The sequence below is a fragment of the Rhodnius prolixus genome, unplaced genomic scaffold, assembly GCF_049639745.1.
Source record: "Rhodnius prolixus isolate KJV_2025 unplaced genomic scaffold, Rpr scaffold_8, whole genome shotgun sequence".
NCBI classification, from domain to species: Eukaryota; Metazoa; Arthropoda; class Insecta; order Hemiptera; family Reduviidae; genus Rhodnius; species Rhodnius prolixus.
In genome coordinates this window covers 38,486,341-38,509,045 of record NW_027411593.1, presented here as the reverse complement: position 1 = coordinate 38,509,045, position 22,705 = coordinate 38,486,341, and the positions used below count along the sequence as shown (strand labels likewise).

Here is a 22,705-nt window from a genome sequence, read left to right as displayed (position 1 = left end):
CCAAAACTAGCCAATCACACATGTACGAACAACCATTGGCCTGGAAATAGTATGTAGATGACGGGAAATTCACTTTTCGTCGCCAAAGTAAAGAGAAATTCATATTTTCATTGCTCCTTTTCTGTTATATACTTCCAAAACTGGCCAACCAGACATGTAAGAACCACAATTGGCCTGGAAGAAGTATGTAGATGACTGAAAATTCAAGTTTCATCCCCAAAGTAAAGAGAATTTCGTATTTCCATTGCTCCTTTTCTGTTATATACTTCCAAAACTGGCCAACCAGACATGTAAGAACCACAATTGGCCTGGAAGAAGTATGTAGATGACTGAAAATTCAAGTTTCATCCCCAAAGTAAAGAGAATTTCGTATTTCCATTGCTCCTTTTCTGTTATATACTTCCAAAACTGGCCAACCAGACATGTAAGAACCACAATTGGCCTGGAAGAAGTATGTAGATGACTGAAAATTCAAGTTTCATCCCCAAAGTAAAGAGAATTTCGTATTTTCATTGCTTCTTTTCTGTTATATACTTCCAAAACTAGCCAATCACACATGTACGAACAACCATTGGCCTGGAAATAGTATGTAGATGACGGGAAATTCACTTTTCGTCGCCAAAGTAAAGAGAAATTCATATTTTCATTGCTCCTTTTCTGTTATATACTTCCAAAAATGGCCAACCAGACATGTAAGAACCACAATTGGCCTGGAAGAAGTATGTAGATGACTGAAAATTCAAGTTTCATCCCCAAAGTAAAGAGAATTTCGTATTTCCATTGCTCCTTTTCTGTTATATACTTCCAAAACTGGCCAACCAGACATGTAAGAACCACAATTGGCCTGGAAGAAGTATGTAGATGACTGAAAATTCAAGTTTCATCCCCAAAGTAAAGAGAATTTCGTATTTTCATTGCTCCTTTTCTGTTATATACTTCCAAAACTGGCCAACCAGACATGTAAGAACCACAATTGGCCTGGAAATAGTATGTAGATGACGGGAAATTCACTTTTCGCCCTCAATGTAAAGAGAATTTCTTATTTTCATTGATTCTTTCCAAAAGTGGCCAACCGCCTGCCTTAATGGTACAATCTTGGAAACAGGGAACAACGATTTTCCTTTAAAACTACCTGAACTGTCCAAGACTTTTCTCTCTTTGGTGTATCGCAATATCCAAAATTACTCTTTTGGTTTGTGGGGTATATATGCAGTGGTAAATAAAGAAAATAAGGACATATCTGTAAATTTTATGAAGATTTTAGTAATTTCCTTATTTTTTTCAGAAATTTTAACTTCAAATCTAGCTGTTTCAATGTATACATTGTACGCCTGTTAATATAATTTTGTATAGTTTCTTATAATTTTACAATATAATTTTTTCCCCTTTTATTTCGGAAGTCCCTTATCCAAAAGTAGCCAATCTGCGGTGGTGAATGTACACCCCTTGGTAAAATAGGCAATAATAGAAACTGGGAACTCGAAGTTATAGTCAAACTATGTGAGTTTATTCTTTTTTTCTCGTTTTTGAGAAACTTTCCTTTCAAAATCAATGGACCTATGGTGCATAATATTTGCCTGGCTTGATGATGCAATTTTGGAAATAGATAATAAGGAAATTGCTACAAAACTAATGTAGATTATGGAATTTTTCCTTTTTTTGGGTACTTCTACTTCCAAAACAAGCCGACCTACGATGTACAATGTATGCCTGTCACGTAAATGAAATGTTGCAAACTAAAAACACGGAAATCCTTATAAATCGCAACAAGATTATTGTATTTTTCCCTTTTTTACGTAAAATAGACAACAATAGAAACAGGAAACAGGAAGTTCTAGTAAAACTGTCAGAGTTTATCCCTTTTTTTTCGTTTTTGAGAACTTTTACTTCCAAAATAGCCGGCCTAAGGTGTACAATGTCTGCCTGCCTTGATGGTACAATGTTGGAAACAGGAAAGAAGGAAATTCCTTTTAAACCAATGAAGATTATTGTATTCTTCCCATTTTTTGGAACCTCTACTTCCAAAATTAGCCGGCACAAGGTGTACAATGTTCACCTGGCATAAAAATGGAATTGTAGATACTAGAAACAAGGAAATTTCTTGTTGAACGAACGACGGTTATGGTATTTCTCCTTTTTTTGGAACTTCTTCGTCCAAATTCAGTCGACCTAAGGTGTGCAATGCCTGCCTAACTTGATAATACAATATTGGACAAGGAAAAAGGAAATTCCTTAAAAACCAAGGAAGATTATGGTATTTTTCTCTTTTTTGAGTAACTCTACATTTAAAATTAGTCGGCCTAGGATGTACAATGTACGCCTGACATAAAAATGAAATGTTAGAAACCAGAAACAAGGAAATTCCTTAAAAACCAAGGAAGATTATGGTATTTTTCTCTTTTTTGAGTAACTCTACATTTAAAATTAGTCGGCCTAGGATGTACAATGTACGCCTGACATAAAAATGAAATGTTAGAAACCAGAAACAAGGAAATTCCTTAAAAACCAAGGAAGATTATGGTATTTTTCTCTTTTTTGAGTAACTCTACATTTAAAATTAGTCGGCCTAGGATGTACAATGTACGCCTGACATAAAAATGAAATGTTAGAAACCAGAAACAAGGAAATTCCTTAAAAACCAAGGAAGATTATGGTATTTTTCTCTTTTTTGAGTAACTCTACATTTAAAATTAGTCGGCCTAGGATGTACAATGTACGCCTGGCATAAAAATGAAATGTTAGAAACCAGAAACAAGGAAATTCCTTAAAAACCAAGGAAGATTATGGTATTTTTCTCTTTTTTGAGAACATCTACTTCCAAAACAAGGCGATCTACGTTGTAACACAATATCTGCCTGGCTTGATGATACAATGTTAGAAACCGGAAACAAGGAAATTCAATTAAATCCTGGCAAGATTTTTCGATTTTACTCTTCTTCTAAAACCTCATCTAGAACTAGTCGGCCTTAGGTGTACAATGTCAGCCTGGGTTAATGATAGAATGTTTGAAACAGGAAAGGAGAGAAAATAAGTCATTTTAAATTATACAGCTGGAAAATTTATTTTCCCTAATATCTACCGATATAACTGTCCGAATTAATGGATATAATGAACTCTTTTCTTTGAAGTAAAATGTTAAATACAAAAACAAAACATTTTCAGTAAAACTAATGAAGCTTTTCCAATATATTTTTGTTTCTGAACTTCTGCATCCAAAACTGGGCCACCTAATATGTTTGTCTGGCTTTAAAATGGAATTTCAAAAACAGAAAATAACGAGTTTCTAGTTACCATTTTACTATTTTTCATGTACCTCTAAATAGCATAAGTTTCGTATGTGTTATCTCCTAATAGACATATTATTTGCTAGCAGTAAAAATTAATCTAGGCGATGATTGTAAGTAATAGTCAGGACTAACATTAGTCTTGCTTGACTAATTAAATCTTGGTTAAATGTGGACACAATTGTATTATTCAGGACAATTTTTTTAATCGCAATTTTTGTCTTTTTCCCAGCTCTGGGCAGTGTTACAATGATAAATCACTATTTCTTCTAAGTTGTCATTTTGGACCACATTTCTTCAGTCAAGTATTGTACACTATAAAAATTGGGCGTTTATGTTTCCAAACAGGATTTTTAATCATATAAAATAAGAATTGTCAACGGTGAAATGGTTTTATTGTGTTTGATAAAACTATCAAATTTGTTAGTATGTAGAGTTCAAAGGTGGACTATTTTAAAGGGTTAACCATTATTTCGAATTACAAAATAAATAGCAAGAAATGTTTAGAAGTGAATAGTTTTTTTTGTGGAGGGGCCAGATTTTAATTAGATAGATGAATATTCTTAAAAATACATGGTATTTTCTTTTTGAAAACATTTTGTTATTTTTGTGAGATTATAGCAATCACCACCAGGTTGCATTGCTAGTTTTTTGTATTGTGGCTGCCATTTTGAATTAAATTTCTTCTGTGAAGTGTTGTACCCCTATTGTGTGTTTAGTGGTTTTAAAATGTTTTTTTTAAATAGATCTAGGGAAGAAAAGTTACTTTTTGCCATTTCTATTACGCTACATGTTAACAATAATCTCCTATTGAAAAACACGTTAAAAATGAGATAATGTTATCAGGTAAGAAATCAGATTTGTTTTTAGTACAGTCTAACCTTTAATTCGGTAACTCATAAAAATCTGTCAGAATAGTAAACAAATTGTATTGTGTTGCTCAATTAATTGAGGTTACGACTATTCTTGTTCTATTTATTAGAGATTGGGTCTTGAATTTTCAATTTAACAACTTAGTTTCTTTATTAAAACTCAGTTTGAGTGTCTATTGTTTGTTAATTTGACCATATATCTGACTGGTGAAGTTTCTCAAAATATGGTCTTATTAGAATTTTATGGTCAGTATGTGGATTCTATGATTAAAAAAAATAAGATCCTCTGAGTTGTAGGATTAAGGTTACTAACTGTTGAGTCAATGGATTTAAAACAGTTCGAACAGCGCAAACAAATTTTATGTGATAAAAGGTTATGGATCTTTTAAGATTTGAATTTCTGCATGTACAAAATTCTCTTTATTGTATGAGGTACTTAAAAGCCATTACCTCAACTTTTTAGAAAAGCTTGCTTCCTCAATTTAGAGTATCCCAAAGAGAACTTTCGAGATGTGATGTGATGGATGCGTTTACCTCACTTTAATTCTTGTCTCCCAATGAAGGAACCATTTATATGATTCTTCAATTTAATTAAATATTAAATTATTCTGTTATTTACAGATGCTTGCTGATTGATTTGTTATGGCTCCGCTCAAGGATACATCATTCAATTTTTCCAAGGGCCTGCTCAATGGTCCAGGACAGAACAATTGTTTTCTGAATAGTGCTGTCCAGGTATGTATTTCTTAAGAATTGTATCTTTAGCTATATATAAATACATGTTGCAGGGTGATTAGAAAAAGAATTTTTTAATTGAAATACCTCGGAATCTAATTAAAACCGGCTTTGGAAAGCAAATCAATCATATTTCAAATCAGTAACCGATTACCATAATTGTTTTGAAATAAGAAGTGGTACCTTTTAAAATAAAAATAAAATGATAGAATTCGTTTTAATTTCATTGTGTGCCAGGATTTTGTTAAACCGTCCTTGGGTTTACAAATCTGTATTTAATTATAATATTGGTTGATACAGGATTATAATCTGTATCATTAACCAAATGAAATCTCAAGAATTCGGTCAGTTGAGGCATTCAAAATACTTTTAATTTAAGATACTACAAAACAAACTAGTGAATATATAATATAAATATTATTATTATTATTTATACATATATCATTCTTAATATTATGTAGCATGTTTATGATTGATTACTAAGGGAAAACGTTTTGTTTTTGAGAACGTGAGAATGTTAGCCATTTTTATTATAAACACAATTGTTTACTGGAAAGCCAGTTTTGTTTGGAGCTGTCTAATAGAAATGTTATTTACTGAGTAAATAATGTTGCCATTTTATATTTAAATTTTGTATACCTGAAAGGATTTTTTTTTTGTATTTATGGCGGTCATTTGGTTGTGAACACTTTTGTAGTATTTACTTTAATTTTCCGTGCAAGAAGTACAACGGTCGCAACTTGAAGTGGCCTTTTACATAATCTTGTATTTTTAAATACTTAAAAGTTTTTCACGGAAACAGCTTTCGAAGGGGAAACATAGAAGGCAAAATAAATCTTTGCAAGTTATTAATTAATCGGAAGTATAATGTTGTTTGTTCCCGAGATTTCTAAGGAACATGTTTACATTTACCTTTCCGTTTTGGTTTAAAATTTGATCAGAGAACAATGAACCTAGAATGGTTATATGGTTTTGGCGAAGCTGTGAGGAGATTTCACTGTTTCTAGACTAGATTAATTTTACGAGTATTCTAGTAGAAAGTCGATAGGTCCACGTTCTGATCCACTAACATACTACGTAATTTCAAAATTCTTGCCTAAGATTTATAGCTCTGCTTATTAAAAATAGAAGGCAGTAGTCTGTATGAATAACCCATGTCCCCAGGGAGCTATTGTAGATCTCCCATAAGTTTCGAAGTGGATATCCCTTTTGTAACCACTTCCTTGTACCCTTGAACTAGGAGTGTGCGTGGTAGGACCCAACCCTAAAAAAAAAACTGATGTTTAGGGTGAAGGTTAATAGGGCTCAGTGATTGGTTTCATCCATTTCCCAGTACGAACGACGTGTTTACATAAACTGATGAGCATGATTGCAATATGTGTACAAACTAATTTGATGCGCCAAACGGTTCACTGACTATTCAATATTATGACTCATCAAGATATATATATTTGTACCTGTGGGATATAATTATAGGTTTATATAATAATGACACCTGCTGCTTTGTTCTCATAATTTCTGAACGTCAATTTCGGCCGCGTGTGTAGGGCTCACTTTTAGTCAACACGTGTAGTTAAGTTAGTTTTTTTTATTGACAAATAGGGTGCAGTGCTGTCGCTTATACTGATCTAACTAATCTAACTTACTACCCAAATTTAATTGTAGTATTTTTAGAATGTCATTTTTTTTTTTTGTTTAAGTGCTTTAACTAAATAAAAACTACAATAAATAATATAACAAAAATGATTTAAAATATAATAACTTTGCTGTCCAAAATGGAAGTAGAATATAGATGGTGTTTTACGAGCTGTAGTCTAATATATCTAGACACTTTTTTTTTTTCTTCTTATGGAAGTTGAGAAGCAACACCAGACAACAAAAAGAAATCCTGCCGATACAGTGTTATCTAATCCTGTGGCAGTAGGAGGAAGAGGAGTTAGGACGTACAGCATCATCTTTCATAAGTAATAACTAAGCATAGTGACTCCTTCTACACAAGCAACAAGTGAAATGGCTTACTTATCACTTTTTAATAAAACTGAACAACTGTAGCTTGCATGTTATTTAAATTCTTTGATAAAGAGTTGAAAGGATTTTCTATTTTTTTAAGATCGCTCTGGATCTTAAAATTGCTCCAATTTTGGGACTCGGTAAGTGAAAACTCCCACTTGTTACAAAATAAATGTTTTTTCCAAAAACTTTGACTTCATTTTACTCAAAAATATTATATATATGTAAAAAAAAAAACAAAAACGTGCACTATTCAGGAAAAACATACAGTCACCTTTCGAAAGGTAAAAACTGCATTGGGGTTATTTTAAAAAAAATCGATGCAGTCATCTTCGGTGCTCTCTCAGCCTTCAGAAAACCGTTTATACCATTCGGAAAACAAGCGCATGAGATAGAGAATTTTCACCATAGGCCTCTTTCAACAACTTATAGCACTCAGTCGGAGTTTTTTTTTAATTTAAAGCGAAATTTCACGTTGCTCGTGTTTATCGTCACACATGGTTATCGGCACGAGACCTCTGCAGAAAAAATACTACTACTACGACAAAAACGTGTTTTCATCCTGGAATAGTAGACACTTCCAGCTATCCAACGCTTCATTCGTTTCCCACTTCTGCGCGCGCAGTCTCGTTATTTAATAGCCAGATCTCGTAGTTATAGCAACAGTTAAACTAATAAAATCAGCCAACTAAGAAACTATTACAAGTAACTGTAATGGAGGCTTAAAGAAAGACTGGTAATGACTATTTCCTGTAGATCACCTGCTTCTTATCTAGCCGTAATACTTGTGTTCGGTTTAAATAAAAAATGGCAGAAAATAAAAATTAAATGTTGTAACACTGGTTACGTGACTTCTACACTATGAGTGTTAATTCTATTTTGGGAATTGCGGAAGTTATATATACATATGATTGGAAACAGGAAATACACGATTAGATTTCAACGTATTAGGTTACTTCGGGCGTAAACCCAATGGAACATTTTAGTAATCACTTTAGTATTTATGGCTCATAATAAATGATTTGAATTACATTATACGATCAAAATAGTAAGTTATAAGCTGTTGACTTTTCTAAAACAATATAAGTTAGAGAATAGATGTAGCCTGAAGAAAGGCTATGGAGCGTAAAGCTGGGAAATTTATGAAAGAGGACAGTGGAGGGAGGGGAAATACAAAACAACACAATTCAATGTCTTTAAAGACAGCAGGTTCTCTTGTTAAGTTCTAGCTTCCTTCCGGTTTGTATGTGGTATGACTCACACAGTGAGCTAGCTAGTGTGTCGCTCACTTAAAGAAGAAAAAGCAGGTGAACTGTGTTTTGAGTGAATCATTTATACTTTTGAGAACATCTGCTCTTTTTATGAAGCAAAGTTCTTGCTTCTTTTTTTTTTACTTTGGCGACTCACTTTTGAGTGTTACAATTATGTTATTAAGTTTGGCAGATTTCACTTTTGGTTGCGGATCTGTTCTGGAGATGCTGCTTAATCGCCCTCTCCCTTTTTTTTGGAGGGTCACGGCTTATCTTTTCTATATTTCTTTGTGTCCCATCTCTTTTATTACTTCGTAACTTTATCTGGTCCATAGCTCTCATGGAAGATTCTAAAGTACCGTAAATTAGGGAAATTTAAAGCATAAAGTGTTTGCTGTAGGAAAGCGGCAAAAATGTATTTTCCATTTACTTGCTTGCTTGATTTATGGAAAAGCCTATTTATTTTCAACGATGAATTACGTGTACGAGGGTCGTTTGAAAAGTCCGTGCAAAGTCAGAGAGATAGCACTACTGGCGCGTATCGAGGTTATGTTTAGTTAGTAGCATCTCTTGGAAGAACACACACCAAGTTTCAGCCAGATCGGTCTATTTCTTTGTGTTTGGCATTCGTTTGAATCGAGGAAGTCGAGTGATTTTCAAAAAATGGACGAAAAAGAATTTCGTGTGTTGATTAAACACTACTTTATGAAAGGCAAAACGCCTCAGGAGACTAAAGAGAAGCTTGATAAACATTATGGTGACTCTGCACCTTCGATTAGAACAGTTTATAAGTGGTTTCAAAATTTTCGGAGTGGCCATATGGGCACAAGTGACGCTGAACGTTCTGGACGCCCTGTTGAGGTTACTACTCCAGAAATCATTGATAAAATCCATGATATGGTGATGGATGACAGAAGAGTGAAGGTGCGTGAGATTGCTAGTGCTGTGGGCATCTGGAATGAACGGGTACATAATATTTTGCATCAACATTTGGACATGACAAAGCTATCCGCAAGATGGGTGCCGCGATTGCTCACGCTTGACCAAAAACGAAATCGTGTGAAGTGTTGCAAGGACGGTTTGCAGCTGTTCCAGAAGAATCCGCAGGACTTTAAGCGTCGTTTCGTCACTGTGGATGAAACATGGATACATCACTACACTCCTGAGACCAAAGAACAATCTAAACAATGGGTTACCAAGGGGGAATCTGCGCCAAAAAAGGCGAAGACCGTTCCTTCGGCCGGAAAGATTATGGCGACTGTCTTTTGGGATTCGCAAGGAATAATCCTCATCGACTATCTGGAAAAGGGTAAAACTATTACAGGTGCATATTATTCATCGTTATTGGACCGTTTGAAAACCGAGCTGCAAGAAAAACGCCCACGATTGGCCCACAAAAAAGTCCTTTTCCATCACGACAACGCACCAGCTCACACCTCAGCAGTTGTGGTCGCAAAATTAATGGAAATAGGGTTCCAACTCGTTTCACATCCCCCCTATTCTCCAGACTTGGCTCCCTCGGACTACTAATTGTTCCCCAATATGAAGAAATGGCTGGCGGGAAAAAGATTTTATTCAAACGAGGAGGTGATTGCAGAAACGAATGGCTATTTTTCAGACTTGGACAAATCCTATTATTCGGAAGGGATCAACAAACTAGAGCAGCGTTGGACGAAGTGTATAAGCCTAAAAGGAGACTATGTTGAAAAATAAAAAAGGTTTACCCAAAAAAATTAAGTAGTTTTTATTTTTGCACGGACTTTTCAAACGACCCTCGTAAAAGAAAATCAGATGAAAGCTAATATGGGTTTCTTAAAATTCAGTCAGCTGAAAAAGTAAAGTAATTGCCTATTTTTTCAGGCGAGGCTTTACGTCCAACTACCAAATTAGGTATCGTGGACGGAGGCAACTAGCAAACATACTTTACTACTAAATTTCTCATATTAACCATTACATAAATTTCTAACCATATATCACAATTGCTCGAAGTGTGACCTTAGGGAAGCCGAGGATGTTTTCCACTTCTTGGGCCGTTGTAGAACTCTTAAAATGATAAGATTGAGGTTCTTTGGTGCACAGTCCTTATCGGAAGATGAAATGTTAGGGGTATTTGAATGATGTAAATTTGGGGCTGGCTTTATAAGAGACGCTCTAGCCTTATCGTTCCATTTTGGTTAGCCAATTCAGTTACTAATTGGTGGATGGATTTATGATGGTGTAAAATAAAAATATAATTTTAAAGGGAAAAATTCTGTTACTTTTTTATTATTTACCTTCTTTTTTTTGATTGTACAGTTTTCAGTTGAATCTAAAAGATATACTTTCCTTTCAATTATCACTCCTGACAGACCCAATGGCTATGTCAGCTATTACTTTAGTAAAATTTGTTCTTTGTAAATTATCTATGGCTTAAATATATGTTTATCTATCTATCTAAATAAAATCCAAGGGCTAAGACCGGGGAATCGAACCCAGTACCACAATACATATTAGCTTTACAGGTCTCGCCTCTAACCGCTCGGCTACCGTGGCGCCTCTATCAGCTGATTAATTCTATTTTATTTTTGTATTAAAATAAAAATAAGATAATGTAATCATGAATAATAAATTATTGAAGAGACTAGTCATTTAAAAGGGAAATCCTTTTAGAAACACCCTTCTAATTTAGTCACCACTTACTCTGAACTTTCACCAGCGTTATCGGATTCTCTAGATTACCACAGAATAATCGTACAGAAATGAATAAAAATTAAATTATACGTTCTGCTTACCCACATTTTTAGAGGCGGATCTGATCGGGTAAAATAGAGGTCTTTTTTTTTCCTCTGTCCGACTTGTTTTATATTCTAAACAGATGTACCATCCTTTCAGCTGTTAGCGCTACTTCTTTACGTCATCAACTGTTTCCTCTTATTGTCTGTTTCTGTTAATATTAAGGTACAGACAAACCCATAATGTAATGCCATCTGACACCTGCATTTTTAACAGTTTACTAAGATTGCAAATAATATTTACTATTTATCAGCATTGGATGTTGACTCATTAAGTCTCTCTCTCTCTCTCTCACCAGCTCACTTTAGTCACATTATTAATTTATGATAATTTTATGGTTAATATCATGGCCACCTGTTATTGATGTAATTGGTCTAGTTGAGAGTGCGTAGAAATAAGCAGGTTTCAATGATATCTCTAAAAAGACCATCTTTCTTTCACATCTTCCCTAGTTCTTCTTCAGTGGACCTAGCTTTTGTGGTCAGTTGATCTTTCCGTGTCATTGCACCGCTCATTAAAGGCTGTTGGTATAGGACGGAGAGGACAGAGTGGATGGTGCACCAGCTGATGAGAAATATAGTAATTATGCACGCCAGAGGATCTGGCGTTTTATTGTCGCGCCTTTTGCGGCTACCATTTTTCTGCTTACTTTAACCTCTCGACTTATCAAAGACTTTAACGTTCTATAATATTTAAAAAATTATATATTCTATCAAAACTGTTGTAAACTAATTTATTGAACTAGTTTAGTTTTTATTTTGCAAGTTCATTTATAAAGTTAAACCATCGCTAGCTGCACAATTAGTTACAATGACAATTATATTGACACTACTACATTAACCGGCCCTCGGTTAACCGGGATTCGAATTAACCTGGATCATGTTGAGTCATCATACGAACACCTCAGATCGGCGCCGAAACAAAAGTTAATTTTCGGTGGCGATAGGAAAATTTTTTTGTCTTCCAATGTAACATAATTGTAGGCGCGGCAGCGACTCTTTTATGACCTGATTTTCTTGAAGGGTCAAAAAAAGGATTGCCGTCTAAGATAGGAGTTTATCTCTGGGACGAAACAGTAATGTATTAATATGTAATACTGTGTATTCGGTTTAACCGGGATTTCAGTTTTCCGGGGTGGGTATGGCCGGAGGTCTGCCCGGTTAATCCAGATTGTACTGTACTCTTACTGACTGAGATAAGAAGTTACCAAGAGATAACACTCTCTAAGCCATCTCCAGGATTAACTACTCTCTTCAGATGAGAGAAAATCGCGAGGTTCACTGGTGTTTTAATCGCCTAGGACAGTGGTTTTCAACCTTTCTAATGCCGTGACCCCGCAATACAGTTCCTCATGTTGCGGTGACCCCAAACCAGAAAATAATTTTGGTGGCTACTTCATAACTGTAATTTTGCTACAGTTATGGTTCGGAATGTAAATACCTGAAATGCATTATGTATTCTCATTGCTACAAATCAAACATAATTTAAACACAGTGATTAATCACAAAAACAATATTTAAATTATATATTGATAAATATTTATTACTAATTCCAGTAAACAACATTAACGGCCATGACGGCGTGCGTTCCAGCTGAATAGCGCTTCTGCAGACGGTAGCGCGGCTTCTCAGCGGCTAAAGTCATTGGAAATATGTATTTTCCAATGGCTTTAGGCGACTCCTGTGTTTTGGTCCTTCGACCCCCGCCGGGATCGCGACCCACAGGTTGAGAACCGCTGGCCTAGAAGGATGTTCTAGAAGGTGATGATGCGATCAATGGCAGACAACAAGAGGAATGAGATTGTAAAGTTCTGACGAAAGTTTTCATAATAAATTCGAGCTGACAGGACTTACAGATGGAATTTTCGAAACTCTCTCCTTCTCTCTCTACGATTTTATTTTGTCGTCATGCTTTACTTTTTTGTCTTTTTTTTGTCTGGACTGCATGAAATCACCTTTAGCAAATCGATTCTTGACGGACATGACTATATTAAAAAATTATGTTGGATATTGTTGATTACAGTTAATAAATACTGTAAATATTAATACTTCCGTTATATTTTATATATTTAGAAAATAAAATACTTTTGTCTACACAGAATCAGCCAACCGGAAATCAGTTTTCTAGTTACATGAGACTTCTACAATACGATAATTTATCTTCCAATTTTCTGCCTTTTTATAATTGTTTGATTTTGCACCCAGGTATTCTATCAAGAATATCAACTATGGTTTTCTTTCCTACTCATTTTATCTAAATATCACTAGCAAATATCTTACCGGGTCCATCTGATTCAGAGCATTATGTCTCCGTACTTATTTGATGAACATTCTTAACATTTTAGAACTTAATAAACTCTTTAGTAATTAAAATGTTTAAAGAAAACAACCAAGGCCATGGCCTTGAATGATTCAATTAAAAAAAAATGAAAAAAAAAATAGACCTACTCAAAATAATAAAATAAATGATTCACTTTGTTACAATACTTAAAATCGTCCTTGTCAATGACTCATGATGCAAGTATGTCTTCTATTTAAGCTTTGAATACCTTTTAGTAGTACAGATAGACTTCTTGTTATCTAAGTATAAGGTTACACTTCTTTTTTATAAATATATCCACCACAGGCGCATACCTTTACAGCAAAATTCATATTAACTTTTTATTACTAAGCGCTTCATAATTCATATAAGGAGATGGTTACCCAACATCGGAATTGTGAAGATTCCAGCATTATTTAAACTCTCTTCCTGGATATAATGGTTTCAGAATTTCGATATTTTTGCCAGAAATAGTTTGGGAATTTTGGAGAACGTGAGAGATGTGTTTAGAAGATGACTAGTCCAGTATATTGTGAAAGAGAAGTGACTCAAAAAGGTGCCTGACTTACTCAATGGAAGGTCTTTAAATGTTGACATTTTGCCTGCCGGAATTACCTTCCATGTTGGACAAGTGAACAATTACCATCTAATTTCCATTTCTTGTAATCCTTAACTTTGATTCTGGCAACTACAGGTTGAGGAGAACCAGCTCGCCTCCTTCGACAACCCATCGGCTTTATCGTAATCTGGGACTTCCTGTGGTTTGCTGAACCCAAAAAGTTATGGATTTTTTTTTGTTGTTTTTTTTTAGGCTGAGATACCTTCAGGGACATCAAGATTCTTGAAGAATTAGGCTAGTCCATTCCTTCTTTAGAAGTTTTTCAAATTTTGCTTTAGAACTGTTCTTCCTTCCTTATCCATATAAGTAAATTTACATTTAGAATATTATTTGTAGCAACACTCCTCTGTAACAATGTCACAAATTGACAATTTTCAGTATACGTGTAGGTGGGCATTTGATCTATAAGGGTGATCATTGTTCTGTCCATTGTCTAGTATTGGCTGGAGAACTATAGTTCTGTAGTGTTTGTACTATAGTGTGCTATAGTGTATGTACAGAGTACTCAATACCTCCATCCCACTCGATTTTCTCTCTTGTAACCTCCTTCTTTGTCTTCCAGGATTGCCACATTTATTAAGTTCAATATTTTCTTAGCTCTATCTTGTTTTCTTACTTCTTTATCTAGGTGTGTTCGATGGTTTACCTAACCCACAAAGCGGAAGTTTACATAGAAAAAATATATACAAACTTTTTTTAATTTTAAGACAAAGATATATGGTGTGAACTTCAGTTCCTGTTACTTTAATTAGTTGTAAAGCGACTTTAACCGTGAAATAATAGATTCTTCGAAGTACAGACAGCCCTCGGGAAATCATTTTGTGTGGAAAAGTGCTGTGTGGATAATTGATGAAGATTAAAGAAAAAGAAAAAATTATACATCCGTTTTCTAGAATGACGTGAATTATCGTTTCTGTTAGACCAGCCCAGTAAGTTGGAAGTATTTTGGCAAAAACTTTATCGCATGGAACTTCTTCATTTTGTAAAACCTTAAAAAAAAATTATCAAATTGGAACGTTCGTTTATTGCGAATTTTACGCTATCTATGGGCTAGAGTATAAAAAAAAAGTAACGGTTTCCGGTAGAAATTGAAAGTAGGAATCAGGACGATTGCAGTACTTCCTATTTCAAAGGTCAAGAGAAAGTGAAAATTAAGAGATATGGCTAATCAAACAATTTACCTAAATAATTAAACTTCCTGACTGCCTCCAACTTTTGGAAAGGTTGGCCATTACACTTCTTCCACGTATTAAGTCATATTAATACCAGGCTTCTTGATAAGACTAAGGAATTAAAACTGTCCGGTAGGACAGTTGTATAAGGGTTGATCGTCAAAAAGTGCACGAAAAAGCGTAACGTTGAAAAACACCCAACTTTGACAATTTTTTTCTCTTTTTCTACTAAAGATAAAATTCCCAAATTTTCTTTAAAATATGGGGCAAATCCTCCTTTATAGCTGTAATTTTTTTGCAACAACCCAGATCTAATAGGTTTCGAGAAAAAAGTTGCCGAAAATGAGCAAAAACGGCTTTTTCAAAAAATGTTCTTGTTCTTGTTCTTCTTCTTGTTGTTGTTGTTGTTGTTGTTGTTGTTACCTTTTTTGTAAACAACGTACAGCCTAAACGCGCGAACCGATTTTCATGAATGAGGTGTCATTCGATTCGGAATTTTATGTAGATGTGCCTTTTGGGGGTCTCGACCCTGTACATCGAATGGGAGAGGAGTTAGCCCCCTTTATGTAAGGCCCCCTTCAAAATTATTATTACTAATTACTCTGTAAATCTTGGCCCGATTTTGATAAAATTTGGTAGGATGATAGGGTTAGGGCTCCCCTACGTAACATTAAAGCGGCGATCAGCTCTTACACTTGTTAAGGGGAAGTATAGGAATCGTTTCAAATTATCGACACGTGAACCGATTTTCATGAATGAAATGTCATTCGAATCGAAATTTTGTACAGATTTGCACTTTAAAAGTCTCGACGCCGTGCCTCATAAGGAGGGGAGTTTGCCCCACCCAAATAAGGCCCTTTCTAAAACTATTATTACCAATATTTCTATAACGCTTAGTCCGATTTTGATAAAATTCAGCTCGAATAAGTGGTTAAAGCTCCTCTACATTGCTGATGCTCTTGCACCTACTAAGAGGAAGTACTGCAATCGTTTAAATTATCAATGAGTGAACCGATTTAAATCAATGAATTGTCGTTCGATTAAAAAATCTTTGCCTCTTTGCCTAGAAGTTCTGCAATCGCAGTTTATTTTTTTTACTCCTCTTAAAAGGAAGTAATGAAATCGCAGTTTAATTTTGTTATTCACGCACAAATACCTTCCTATGTTATTCAAAACGCTTTTTCAAAAAAAGTTGTTACTGAGGATGGTTTGAGGGACCTTAACGATAATCATTCTTTAAAAAGATCTCTCTAGTGGTAGTTACGGTTCCGACTTACCATCTTATCAGGTTATAATGATAGAATTGCTTATTCCAAATTTAAAAAAATCTGTAAAGCAGATATGTAACTTTGTAAAATAGACAAAAAGGAAAATCTATCCAAAAGGTACAAAAATCTCTTTAACAAAAACTTACAGTTTAAAATGTTAAGTATAAGGGTTGATTAAACGCCAAAAGGTACACAAATCAGCAAGCACCCAACATTTCATTAATTCTTCATTAATATTTAAGTAATTTTACTGCATTAATATTCATTAATATTTTTTAGAATTTATTAGATGTCACAGACCCTTATGCTGGCCACTTCATTTATAATATTTTTTTTGTTATAATTATGATAAATCACACATATGTACATGCATGTTAAAGTAGAAAAAGACAAAGTTAGAGTAGGCTACTGTCTTGAATTCGTCTTACCGAAATATTCCAGAGCACAAATAACACACAGTTATAACAAGTAGATTATTCAACAACAATTATTGATTTCTCTATTGTAATTTAATTTTACTTATAGTAAAATACTGGAATAATTAGCTGTCCTAAAAATATACATATCTTATTTACTTTATATTACATATTACATTTTTTTTTATAAAAAAAAGTTTTGAATTTTTTAGCCTCATAATTTTTTTTTATTTTTTATAACGTTTTTCTTTTTAACCTGTAATTAATAGTTTGATTATTATAAATAACTAGATATTACAGTCAATCTACAGTGCTACTTGAACAAATATTTTGTAGACGAAAATGGCCAGCATAAGGGTCTGTGACATCTAATAAATTCTAAAAAATATTAATGAATATTAATGCAGTAAAATTACTTAAATATTAATGAAGAATTAATGAAATGTTGGGTGCTTGCTGATTTGTGTACCTTTTGGCGTTTAATCAACCCTTATACTTAACATTTTAAACTGTAAGTTTTTGTTAAAGAGATTATCATTAGCATTGCCTTTGGAGATAATCTCATTTTCAAATCTTTCCTGATAGTCTAACAACAAATAATCTGCCACCGCCCTGTTTCTTTTTTTTTTTTTGAGTGTAATAATGAGAGTAAAACAGAACGCTAATTTTTGGTTTTCGACTTTTCTTATTTTTTGTCTAGTAGAGGAGATCTGCGAACAAATATTTTCTATGAAAATTCAGTTTATAAAATTAACTCCATCGACATACATCCTCTGATTAAGAAAAAGGAAAAAATTGCTTTAAATTTTCCATATTTTGGCCAATAGTAAAAGATTTATTAAAAAAAATAAAATAAAGTACATAATCTTTGTCATCAGTGTAATAGTAAAATGTTTCAAAAGATGGCTAAACATAATGGGAGTGATATATATTCTATCTTTAAAATAATACAAGAATAAATTGAATTCAAATAATCCTAAGAAATAATATTCTATTAAGAAATTAAATAAATGTAACTTTGTTTACTTTATTGATATTGTCAAACTACACAGAAGAATCTAGACGTTTAAGGTTAATAGGAGGGTCAGGTCACTTCTTCAAATTGGCGCGTTTTGTATTAGTTGTATACCAAACACATGGCCAAAATATTTATTTCTCTTATATTAGATAATTCATTTATTCAAAAGTTGGCTATACTGCTAGATATAGGGCCAATTTGTACTGTGGGTTTTTGCTTAGTTTAGTAGCCGGCAGCCATCTTGTTTTCATTTTGTTCGTAATTTCTTATAACTTTTTAATTGAATAGGAAGATGAAGTGCCTATTTTAAAGTGCTAATTGTTTATTAAGTGTTCGTTTACCTTATTTTAAATTGAATTACTCTAGTAAGTTGTTTTAATTGTTAAATCCGAGTAAACTTTAAGTGGACAATGAGTGAGGGGAATGATGAGTCAATTCAGAATCAATGATTTCACATTTTTAACAGGTAGGAATGTTTCATGTTTTATTAGCTTTGTTGAAAATTCATTCATCCTTTATACGCTACAATTTTATTGCCCAGCTAACATTTAAGTACTTTTAGTACAAACATTAGAGAATGCAAATTAGTACTTAGTAACGTATGTTTCAATTTTTATCATTTTGATATTTTTAAGATTGAACTGTTACAGTTCATACGTTTCCTTTAACATTGCTGTATGTACTTTATATTTCAAATTATTTGCAATCCAACTGATTTAATGCATACCATATGTTGAATTGCATATCAGAAAATGTTTCAGTTTAACTTTAATACCGCCATTAGAGCTAGTGTCCCTTCAAAGTCTAATTTTCTTTTATAGGTTATGATTATGAGTTTCTAGAGTTCTGAGTTTGGTTATTTCACTGTAAATTGTGGTGTCCCCCCCCCAAGAAGTGTTTTTAATTTTGAAACATGGTTAGTGTTCAGTCCAATTACTAACGATTTTTGTTAACATTAGTAAAACTTGTAGATCTAAAATGATTATCAATGGCTTTATTTTGAGTTTCACTGGAGGTATATTTCCTTTGTCTTGTTTCCTTGAGATCAACTGGAACGTTGTGTTACTGAATTATTGAGTTTTCCCCATAACTTCTATATGATTTTCTGGAATTGAAAATCTTAAATATGAAACATTTTTTTTCAGATAAATTCCAAATGTACTTCTGGGATAAGAAAGTGGTTAAACCTTCCCACTAAAGAACTATTTCAGTGCATTTTCAAGCCTCAGCAACTACTTATCCTTAATTCAAAATTTAAGTAAACTGCTAAATGTGGAAAATATAGGTTGACCGGAAAATAACTCCCTGATGAGTAGTTGGTTTATTTCTAGTATGACGTCATTGATTTCCTTTTTAGCTCTCATTATTTACCTACCTGCAAGTCTATTACTGTTATTGAAAACATTTTACCTAAAACTCAAAAAATGAAGTGAAGTTCCAGTGTAGTGTACAATTCCAAAACCCCATTTGTGAGTATCTGATCAGATAATGAAAGTATGAGTTGAAAAATATGTTGTGCAGAACAATTTTTTACTTATTCTCTTTCTGACAACTTATTCTTTTTAGTGTAAATTCTTGAGTTTCAAAACTATTTCATTACGTATATTGCGACATTTTAAAAAAAACTTCCTCTCCAAATATTCACACGTCATTCATCATGTATGAATGACGTGTGCACTTTCCTAAAATAAATGAATAAATAAATGATTATTTACTCAAGGCTGAGGTGACATTTTTTTTATCATTTCTTTAGTTGGTTTTACCCATATTTTTCTTCTATGTGACTAACGGAAATGTTAAGCTTTACTCATTTTGTCAAGCAAAGTTTTTGATAGTGCCTCAACTTCCTTAATTTCTTAATTTGAATCATAACCGGGATTACTCACTCAAAGGACTGACCAACCATTACTCAGTTCTTACCAATTTTTGGCTCCCTTTTTTCTCTCGAAATCTGGGTAAGATCTGGGTTGTAGTAAAAAATTCGACTTATAAAGGAGGATTTGCCCTATATTTTAAAGGATATTTGGGAATATTATCTTTTATAGAAAAAGAGGAAAAAATTGTCAAAGTTGGGTGTTTTCCTACAGTACGCTTTTTCGTGCACTTTTTGATGATCAACCCTTATACAACTGTTACAAGACGGTTTTAATACCAATGAATGTTGCTGCAGTTGTAAGATTTCAGATCTTTTCGTATTTTCCATGAGTTGTTATTAGTGATTCATTACAGATGTTCTTTTTACAGTAAGATCCTTTTATTAAAAATATTTTTTCAGAAAAAAATTATTAAAGACTCTACTAGGAGATATAATATACGTTTTTCTTTCCTATGATATTATAAAGAAAAATTAAATATGTTGGTAAATGTTGTTCATTCTTTTTGGTGACTTATAGTTTCAATAGGATGAAAAAATAATTACCATTTCAGCCGTGATACATTTATTCTGCCGAGCTTACGACCTAGGGACTAAATCATCTTCAGGGCTAGTTTACAACTTTCAGAACAGACAAGACTGTCCATGAACAGACAAGACAGAAGACACAACAACCCTGTAATGTAAAAAATATTACTTTGTAAACTAGCCCTGAAGATGACCTAGTCCCTAGGTCGAAAGCTCGGCAGAATAAATGTCATCACGACTGAAATGGCAATTATTTTTTCTATCCTATGTTGGTAAAGTTTCCTAGTTTGACGAAAATTCCACAATCGGTAATACTACTTCATCGAAAGGGTAGTACCACTTCATTATTTGAGGTTTTCTCATTGGCTTCTAAGATTTTCTCTAAATTTTCGATGTAGGTGTTAAAGGTTTCTTCGAAAAATTGTAACAATCAAGAGGAAGTTAGTGTTCACGCCCAGTTCTGTTTAGAAAAAGGTTTTTAAAACATATTCTTAACCAGGAATTTTTAGAATAATTATTAATTCCTTTAGGTATATTTTTTAATTTCATAAATAATGATGTAAAGTGTTACTAGATTTATACTGTTATTGTTAGAAGAGGAGAATAATTTAAATATTTCTGAATGTTAGCCTACTTATCGTTCATTAAAAGGGAAGAGTACGTGTTTAAGATGTTCCTGCATGTCCTGTTCGAGCACGCATTGTCGGTAGAGAGCGCTTCACAGAAGTACCATGTATATTATTAACCAGAGTGATGCTTGAAGATGTTTAGTGGTGCTTGGTCGGAAAAAAGAAACGTGTAGCTTACAAATTAGCGAAAGAACTGTTTAGTGCGCATGTCTGCTCTAGCGGGAATGATGTACGTACATTACCTGAACATTTAACTCACCTTTTTTTTTGTGACTAATTAGGTTTTTCTTTTTGTGGTACTATTTGGTCTACGACTCGTTACAAGGCTATCCATTAGATGAGTCATAATCTAACATCTATGGCCGTCATACGTCACCCAATTTCTCTTTCTTCTTTTTTATTCTCTCTCGTTCTTATTACTAGAGTAGAAAATGGTGCACCTAGACAAATGGTCCAGCCGTAACTCTAGTTCTTGACAGGACGTCATCTCCATTAAACAATATGCCACGACTCGTCCGCCTCTTCCTAGTACAACTCACGCTTAGACCGCCATCAAGATGAAGCTATTAACTGAGTGGTTTCAAAGTTTTCTTTAGAATTCTGGCGGCATCTTTTTTTTTCTCTTATAACACCTACTAGTTCTCTTTTCTCTGGAACAGTTCCAGCCAAGGCCGCGACGGGGCAACAAAGGAGCGATTTTACTAAGAACCTCTTTTATATCTTTGGAGAATGATTCTACTATTTAATAGACTATGTAATATCCCAAAGTGACAAACTGTTTACAATAAATCACCTACAATTCTTATGACAGTAATTACTGGAATAATATTTAACGATTCACGACGATTTAGCCACTTCTCCGGTGGGCAGTTTCTGTCCATTAAGTGATTATTAATCTTTTCCAGTTATAATCACCTAACCTACCATAAATTAGGTTTTGTGGCTGTTATATTTTTTTGTTTTTGTTTTTTGGTTAATGAATTTCTTTAAACATTCTGCTTTGTAACATTCTCAATATCCTTTGTTCTTCTTATTCGTCCAAGTGTTTCGCTATATCAGGGTTTTTTGCAAATACCAAATACATTGGAAATACAGTCGAACCTCTCAATAACGGCCACTGGCGGGGGAAAGCAAAGTGGCCGCTGATTGGAGGTGGCCGTTAGAAGGAGGTAGGCAAGTTTCATAATGAAAATATATGGGTTTTTTCCAAACATCTATTTAAAAATTGTTTATTATTAATAGATTTAAAAACGTACATAATTGTATAATTATTGCAGCTATATGATATGCATCAAAATTTTCTTAATTATTCAAAGAAAATTGATCAAAAAACTACATATTATTGACTTAATTAATAATTTTTTATAGTAATCATCACATTTATTCATAACAATAATTATTATTATAATAATAATAATTATCATCATACTATCATCAATTATTAGAAAAATAGGAACAAACCTTTCGGCAAGTTGACGACGACTCGATTTTCGTTTTTGCAAAATCATTCCAACACATTTATTTTCTCTTCTAGAGTTAACCACTTTCGTTTGAGAGACATATCGGAACAAAATAATACTGTTCGTCCAAATAATATTGAAAAATGATTAAAATGGTACAAGATGTATGAGAGCTTATATAGGAAACTTTAGGAAAAACCAGAAAAAAACAAAAACTTGAGAGGGGATAATTATTTTGATCACCGCGTCAAACGAACTTTTAATAATAAGGTGGTCGTTGGTGGGAGGTGAAACATTTAATCCGTTACCCAAAATCTCAATGCCCGCGGTCGTTATGTAGAGTGTCCGTTAGACGGTAGGTTCTTTTATATAGAAAGTGTTTTAGGGGTAAAACGGGGAAATCCAAAAACTGTCCGTAAACGGAGGTGGTCGCAAGTGAGAGTGTCCTTTATGGGAGGCTCGACTGTACTAGAATTAGAA

General features: G+C 33.6%; 1 protein-coding gene across 4 annotated transcripts in view; it reads left to right on the top strand.

The window, feature by feature from the left end:
* The window catches only part of ec (ubiquitin specific peptidase echinus), a 167,146-nt gene that overhangs the window by 45,730 nt on the left and 98,711 nt on the right, over positions 1–22,705 (top strand). Inside the window, exons 1-2 of one of the 4 annotated variants that reach the window (XM_074122800.1) lie at positions 3,954–4,130; positions 4,778–4,891. In XM_074122800.1, the coding sequence (XP_073978901.1) occupies positions 4,799–4,891 (93 nt within the window). In that variant the 5' untranslated portion in view covers positions 3,954–4,130; positions 4,778–4,798. Of the gene's footprint in view, positions 1–3,953; positions 4,131–4,777; positions 4,892–17,941; positions 18,202–18,633; positions 18,652–22,705 lie in introns of those variants that run through there. The other 3 variants (XM_074122801.1, XM_074122804.1, XM_074122803.1) reach the window with 3 other exon arrangements.